General features: G+C 39.0%; 1 protein-coding gene across 2 annotated transcripts in view; it reads left to right on the forward strand.

Annotated features, from left to right (window-relative positions):
• Positions 1-4,510, forward strand: part of CLIC4 (chloride intracellular channel 4) — a 68,243-nt gene extending 63,733 nt beyond the window's left edge. For both annotated transcript variants that reach the window (XM_019547632.1, XM_019547631.1), the window contains exon 6: positions 238-4,510. In XM_019547632.1, coding sequence (XP_019403177.1) covers positions 238-402 — 165 coding nt within the window. In that variant the 3' untranslated portion in view covers positions 403-4,510. The remainder of the gene's footprint in view (positions 1-237) is intronic.
• Positions 4,511-8,245: the final 3,735 nt, after the last annotated feature.

Here is an 8,245-nt window from a genome sequence, read left to right on the forward strand (position 1 = left end):
TGCTCATAGAGCCGCGCCAGGGGTCCCGCAATGACCTCGGCCAGTTCCTGTAGAACCCTAGGGTGAAGATCGTCCGGACCAGCGGACTTGAACACGTCCAGCCTCTCCAGAAGTACCCTAACTAACTCCTCGCTAAGGTCATCTGTAAGACTAATTTCTACTGAAGATGACAGCATAAGTGAAATGAGGGATAGAACAACTGGTGTAAAGCAGTCATTGTCTCTCTTTTTGTTTTAGGTTGTAGCCAAAAAATATCGCAACTTTGATATTCCCAAGGAAATGACGGGAATTTGGAGATACCTGACCAATGCCTACAGCAGGGATGAATTCACCAACACTTGTCCTGGAGAAAAAGAGATTGAAATAGCTTACAGCGATGTAGCCAAGAGACTCACTAAGTAAATGGCACTTGCAAGAGAGATGATTTCTTACATATTCCATAACAATGCTTCTAACAGACTGCTCTTTTCATATAAAATAGCAATTTATTTTGCATGAATTGGCGGTTATTCAAAGTTATGACGGATAGACCAGGTACAGTAATTACCTAAATTTTGCAAACTTTTTAGTTTTGAAGCTAGTTTTTCTTCAGCAGCAAGTCTGAAAATTAATAGTTTATTTAATGTTGCATTGGGATAACTAGAGACTCTCATGTGAGGGATTACTTTTGCCCCATTGCTTACATTTATTTCATTTAATTGTAGATGAACTTTGAAAACATTTGGTCCTTGCCTATGAAGAGAAACTTTGGGGTTTATTGATTGGTTCAGGATGCTCTTTCTTATGGTACAAGGAATATTTATGTATTTTGGAATTTACTGCTTTTCAGAAGTTCTTCTCATAACTGTTTATCTTGTCTGCAGCATATTGAACTGTACCTGTTTGTCTATCCCAGCTGTATACAAGGGGATCGTATTACTCAAAAGAGCCTTTTGCAGAAACTTGACAACTGTTTTTCAACAAATGGGGGGAAAATTAAACTGTCAAATTAAACCATGTAAATGAACCCAGTCAGGCTCCCTGGATTTGAATGCCCTGCACTTACGGGGAGTTCGGATCTAGGTCTGGATACTATCCAGGGGAGCCTCACTTCTGCTGCAGTTGACTGTGCTTATCTGCAGGCTTTCTGGAGCCAGATGAGTTTTAGAAGTGGCTTGTTCCTCAGCGATGACCTGAATGTGTCTGCTCAAAATTTATTTTTGAGCTGTTGATCAGGATGTTATTCTAACTAGCAAACCAAAAGAGCTAGGAACTCGCTATCAGTTCATTTAAGAACTGCAAGTGGCTTTCTTTTCAGTAGTTAAGAACCTTTTGTTCTGTGCAAGCCTTTCAGGCAATATTTACCTAGGAAAACTGCTCTCATAAATTATGTAAACTTCTACATTTCTAATGGACAAATAGATTCTGTTTGTGATGAATAGTAGTGCAATGATTAGCAAGGCCAGACTGAACCATTGCAGCAGTTAGAGTAGAGATCTTGCTAGGAACTGTATTAGAAATTTTTCTGAAGCTTGTTGAAGTGACCTTTAAAAATATTTGCCTTAATGTACAATATGCATTTTTTCTGAAGGGAAAAAACCCTTTATTGATTTTAGTTTTTAAAAGAAATGGTGCACAAAGTTCCAGCAACTTACACCTAGACTTATCCCTTTACTGTCACTGACCTATGTTCCTGGACTGCGATTTTGTATAAACGTTAATCATTGCACTTCTATACATTGAGTCTTTCTCCAGCAACACCTGAGGAATAGCACTGCATTTTTTTTAAAAAGTGATTTTCTAAACTGGGGAATAGTTTTCTTGCTTAAAACTGTTTAAAACAAGGTTTTGATGCATGTAATAAACTACTATCTTATTTTTAAAGGGTCAACAGACACTACTCCAAAGAACATTAGAGAGATAAGCCTATTTTTTTGTAATGATACTTTTTTTATATTTAACTGATTTTAGAAGTCTGGAAAGTGCTATTCCTTCTATGTTTTTTTTGGAAATATTTAACATATTGCAATAACATAAAAATGCTCACCTAAACCTACTTTTATACACTAACTTTTTGGTAAGCACTGGCTTGATGACAAACAGCCGAACTTTTCTAAGCATCCTGCTTTTGCTACTTTATATACTCATAAAGTTAGCTTGAAATAGGAAGTGATAGAGTAAAAATTCCATATTTGTATACATGGCTTGTGGTGCCTTTGTCTTGCCTTCCTAGGACTAGAATTCCAATACAGTAACAGCTCAGAGTTGTTACCAGTCTTGTCAGAGACAGTTGATATGCTTAAACCTTATTATGTATATTACAAAAGTGTTCAGGCATGTGAAGGGAAATACTACAGAGCAGCCTGGGTAGAAATAATTTAATTGTAGCCTTTTTAGATTTATTGTATCCTAACTGCACGTTCGCACCGTGAATAAAGTTTGTTTCAGCAGTAATAATCCTTTTTAGGGGTTTAGTGTTTGCCAGTGTGACATCCAGAGAAGGGAATGATTTTCATTTTGCCAGTTTAAAATATGGGTTGGTTTATATTTAAACAACAAGCTGGTATGTACAGCAGAATGGAAGCTTATTGATGGGGTGCTTTTTGTCATAGTTTTTAAAAATGGAAAATGTGAAGCAATTTAGGTGGATGTGATCTAGTACAGAGCGAGCCTTAAATCAAGGTGGTAATCTTAAACTGTTTAAAGCTTAATTAAGAGATTGGGCCCTGTTTTCTAACTAATTAGCACTTGTTATATACACAGTTAATATCATCAGGTAAGCATATGCACATGATCACAAAACACATTTTCATGCAGTTATCCCATCCATTTGCTGTTTTAATTGTGCTCACGTAATTAAAATCAGACATACAGTTTTCATGCCTAATTTGTCAGAGTATAAACCAGCCATGCTTTATAACTTTTCTCAAATCTTTGTGGTCAGTCCTCAAACTATGGATGTCCAATATAATATACTATAATTAATTTTAAAAGTTATGGCTAAAAGCTTAGAAACAGCTTTAAAGCTCTTGCTGTCTTTGGCATTCACTAATGTATTTCTTATTACAGTGAAGTGAGTTATTGATCATCAGGGACCCTTTCCCTTGTAGGCCCAGTTCACGCAAGGACCAGGTTAGTAGTAACAAAGGACTTCGCTGCATTTCTAATTTCCTGGTAGATGCATATCTACGTCATGGTGCATCACAAGTACCAGCCTGCTTGTTGGTGACTTCAGCATAGAGACCCAAGAATTTAATGGGAGACGGAGCATCTTTAACTTCCAGACGTGATCTCTTCAGGTTAGAACAGTGCAGTGTTGAGGGGTGGTGTATTGAAGTGCTAGCTGCCTGTGCTAGATGGGTTTTTTTGGTTTGGTCATTTTAATCTGGTTTAAATCATCAGCACTGTATTTAAAGGCCTTTTCACAGCCGTATAAATTCCTGGCTTCTGCCAGTGTGTTTACAAATCTGATCTTTGAAAGTTACAATTCACTGCATTTTAATCAGCAACCACTCTGCCCCCTGTTTAATTTTAAATGATGCTCCTAGCCCCCTCTACAACTTCGAAGGAGTAACTGCTGTTTTTTGACTAGGCATTCCAGTTTGTAAGTTGGCTGCATGCATTGGCATGCTGAATACTTCATTCTCAGTCTAAAATATTTTATACTCCCATTAAAACAGATGATTATGCATGTTCCATAACCCTTATTAATAGGAAACCTGCTGTTTTCTCCCTACCCTCTTTGGTGAACGAACAGATATTGTGTAGACTACACACATTTAACAAAGCCTTTTTGAAAGCTTCCTATGTAGTACAGAACTGCATGTTGAAAAAGATGCATGTGAACTCTTTGAGTGATTTCATGCACTCCAAAACTTTCCTGTGCATCTATTGTTTGCTGACACTCTGAATGTCCCATATGGAATGCTATAGACATGTAGTTTGCACATTCACATTTTCCCATAAAATTGGTGTTTTTCTGGAATGGGCATGTTTAAACCAATTGAACAAGAACTGCATGTAGTTCCTTGATAAGAAGAGAGTTTTAATCAACTTTTTATGCTGAAGTAGCAGATTAGTTTTTCATATCAAAGGAACACAGGCAAATGAAGTAAAGATATCTTGAGCCAAACCCTCTTATTCCTATCTCCAGGCAAACCAAATGCTCGCTAAGTACAGTCAATTTACATGCTTCAACTTGCATGCTGTTCAGATCATTATTCAAATATGTCAAATGAATATTTTCACAATTTAGACATTATCTCAAATTAAAAACACTTTAACCCCATCAAGATTTTGTGTCACTGATTGTTACATTTTGTGTACGGGGAATGGTGGAGCAGGACAGAATATAAACTCTAGGGTCAGGACAGCTGGAATTGGAGCTGTATTGAGGAAATGCTTGAAGAGTCGATACAAATTATTGTAGCAAGCTTATCTTTCACCCTCTGGAACATCTTTTACAGGTATACCGATATACTGCTGGCAGCTATTGTTTAAAAAAAAATAAAATTTATATTTTCACTATCAAGCAGAGTTTGCTGTTGTCTTTTTTAATGGCCAGCATTTGTGTGCACAGATCCCATAATGTTGTAGCACATGCATTATGATGAAACACTTGAATACAAGAGCTCCTCACCCCACTACATCCCTGCTGTTGCTGCTTTGCAGTTGAAGTGTGGGATTGAGACAATTCTTGGTTTTGCTACTGGTACAAGTAGGTATAATATCCATTTAAAAGAGTGAGTAGAATTGGTTGGAAAATGCTGCTTTTCACATTTGCATCTATTTTTTTTAGAATTTTACTGTTAAGTTTTCTGTAAAGGGAAACTGATGTATTTTAGGTCTGCTCTTAAGAATCATTGGTTTTCAAAAAATATTAAAAAACAAACTATTACTACATGAAATGGCTAGCTTCCAACTTTTCTTAGAAAAAGTTCAGATTTCCCAGGAAACTTTAATTTGATCGAAAAGTCATTTTTTCAGAGTACTTCAACAAAAGAGAAAAATGAATCAAGTCTAGTATTGACTCTTAACTGATGGCTAGTTCTTTACATAAAAGCTAGGATTTGGGGCCTTAGTCATATTTATTCTGAATTTTAGCTACATTCCTCTGCCTTTCAACCTATCCTGACAATATTTCTATCTTGAAGTTAAGTGCTTCTTGCTTTTGGTGGATGTCAGCTCTTTGCTCTATAGTGCTGTCGGTACTTAACATCAAACACTCTGAAGTTTTTGAAGAGAATAGCTTAGGCTAACTTGATTAGTGCTTTGTTTCATCAGGATTACCATGGACACATGATGTATGTGTTAAGCTTGATTTAGGAGTCTTGTTAGGGCCCTGAAGGACTTCCTTAAGAATGATCTGAGGTGCCATCACCTGCACTTGATATGCCAAATAAGGGTGCTCACTGCCTGGGCCCCCAGCAAGAAGCTGGACTTCTGGCCTTGATAGAGGCTGTGAAGGCCACAACCCAGGGAGTCTTGTGAAGATGCTTGCTGTGGTCAGTACGAAGTTTCATTGATGGCTCTGATCCACATACCCTTGAATTTGTACAAATTTGGATCCAGACTTGATGGCTTAAACGCCTCTCTAAGAATACCACCTTGCTTCCAGTGAAGTTAACTGGAGGTTTTCTGTTACTTTGAATGGAACAGAATTATACCCTAATTTGTTGTCTGATTTATAATATAGCTTCCATCACTTTGATAGATGTAGACGAAAGGTACCAAGCACCTCTCAGGCATTTACACAGGGATTTAAGGTCCACTGAAATCAATGCTTTCCCCCAACTTTAATGTGTAACTATTTTATTTTATTTTTTTTCTTCTGTATAACTGCCGCGCGGCACTCTCACATTTATGTAACCTTGAAGTCTTAACTAGTAAGCTAAATGAGCGCTTTGTATTTTTCTCTGTTGGCATTAAGCTACACATGTGCATTTTGTAGATTTTATTTCTTATCTAGAAGTGTTATTTTTGCAGAAATTAAACTTATGTAAAAAGTCTGCCTAGCAATTACTGTGTAAAAGAAACTATCCTATCCCTGTATGCTCAGCTTATATCATAGTTAGTGTCACAGAGGCAGTCCAACCAACATCTATAAAGAGGCAAAGAAACAGAAAACAGCAGAGACGACGACCGGAAAACTCTATAGGCCCGATCACCCTATAGACCGGTTCTCAGCCTCTCCGTCTGGGCGTACCCCAGCGAAGACAAAGGCCTCAAAAATCCGACAACTGACAACGATTCACCGTGTTACAGTTTTGTACTGTATATCCCACTCATGAGCTGTTGACCAGTTCTGGGACTACGGAGCCGGCAGCCGCACCTAGCTTTGGACTTGTTCCAGTGTTGGAACGCAAGGGCTGGCTCTGGAACCCCGTGAACCAACAGACCCCCTTTGTGTCCAGCATACTGTAACTGAAGAAACATCAGAGACTCCACTCCTCAACTGCCTCTTATCATAGCTTAGACAGCATATCTACGCTCGCTATACTTGTATTTACTGCAGCTTCATTCCAACCGGCCTCCCCTCTTGTTCATAAGAGGGTGAGAGGCCAGGTGAGTGAATAAAATCTTTTTGTTTTATCCTATATCTACTCTATAATAACTTCTATTACTAACATCCCATCTAAATGAGCTGTTGACCAGTTCTGGGACTACGAAGCTGGCAGCCGCACCTAGCTTTGGACTAGTTCCGCTGTTGGAGAGCAAGGGCTGGCTCTGGAACCTCGTGAACCAACGGACACCCTATAAATTAAGAAACATTAACAACTTACTCTAAGTTGTCTACTTGTGCCAACTCAGCGAACCTCGAGGGCAGCTACCTCCAAATAAAGCTACCTCCAATCCCGCCCCACAAGCCGCGTGCTCACACAGCTCCGCAAAGCCCGCGGCTCCCCTAAGCGGTGCCGGAACCGCTAGCCCGGCATTCCGCCACATAATGAACTGTAGGCTAAGTCCTTTCCTTTCTCTCCTTCACTTTTTCCCTCTTTTTCTAGTTGGGGGCGGGCAATTATTTTGGACAGAGGGCCACTTACTGAGTTTTGGAAAGCCATCGAGGGCCACATGACAGGCAGCCCAGGGCAGATTAATATTAATTTTCTACATTTTTTTTTTTTTTTTAGGGGCACCGTGGGCTGGATAGAATAGCCTGGTGGCGCATCTGGCCCCTGGGCTGCATTTTGCCCAACCCTGTTCTGGGTACGTTAGATGACCCATACTGAGCCTGTTGCTAGCCTTTGGCATTGGTCCAAGAAAAGAAACGATACTCTTGAATTACTGGTTTCAAGGTTTCAATACAGAAGGTACCTTAAACAGCCCTCTAGACCAGTGGTCTCCAAAGTGGGGTGCACGCAAGATGATCCATTGGGGTGTGGGAAGAAAATTTTAGAACTTACATAAATTACATATATTGGGGGTGGCGTGCTCAAATTTTTTACTGATAGGGGTGTGCAATCAAAAAAGTTTGGAGACCACTGCTCTAGACTACCCGTTGCTTCAACAGGATCAGTGCTTAAAGCATTCCCGACACACGTATCTAACCCGTTCCTTTAAACCTGGTAACAATGAGATTCTAAAACTTCCCTGGCAGTATATTTCTGTGTTTCGTCATCTTCATGATTAAGTTTTTCCGTAAGTAGCAAAGGAGGCTCAGATCAGACAATTTAAGCCCACTACTATGTGTCCTATCCCCAGGGAATGTGGGGAACAGTTCATAACCTTTCTTTTCCCACCATTCTTTTACATATTTACATACTGTAACATGTCTCCTCCATCTTTATTTCTGTAGACTAAACAAACCCAGTTCTTTCAGTCTTTCTTCTCTTTCCCTTGCTGCCTCCACCCCTCCCCAATCCTCTAACACCTTAAGGTATTACAAGACAATAGGTTTACTTGTAATGGCACTTGCCTTTAAAAACACTGGCATCTGGGATGGAAATATTCTTTAGGAGGTTAATAAGCTCATGTGACTTTTTTTCTGGGCAACGTTACTTAAGTTATCTCTTTGAACTGTTCAAATGGATGCATTTTTACCCAGGGCTACCACTTTTTAAAAAAAATATTTTTAAAAGATCAAGCTAGATTTGGCTTGGTTCAGTCCTTTAGCAATTAGTATGCTTTAATAGGGCTCCAGGTTTTTATAGAAAGGGGATAAAACATACTAGTAGCTAAAAGCTGCAGTAATATTAATTGGGCGATGGAAATTCCAGGAACAGTTTTCTGATTACTTCCTTCTTCATTGGATTTTTTTTTATATATA

Source organism: Crocodylus porosus, unplaced genomic scaffold (genome assembly GCF_001723895.1).
Source record: "Crocodylus porosus isolate Cpor-Errol unplaced genomic scaffold, CroPor_comp1, whole genome shotgun sequence".
NCBI classification, from domain to species: domain Eukaryota; kingdom Metazoa; phylum Chordata; order Crocodylia; family Crocodylidae; genus Crocodylus; species Crocodylus porosus.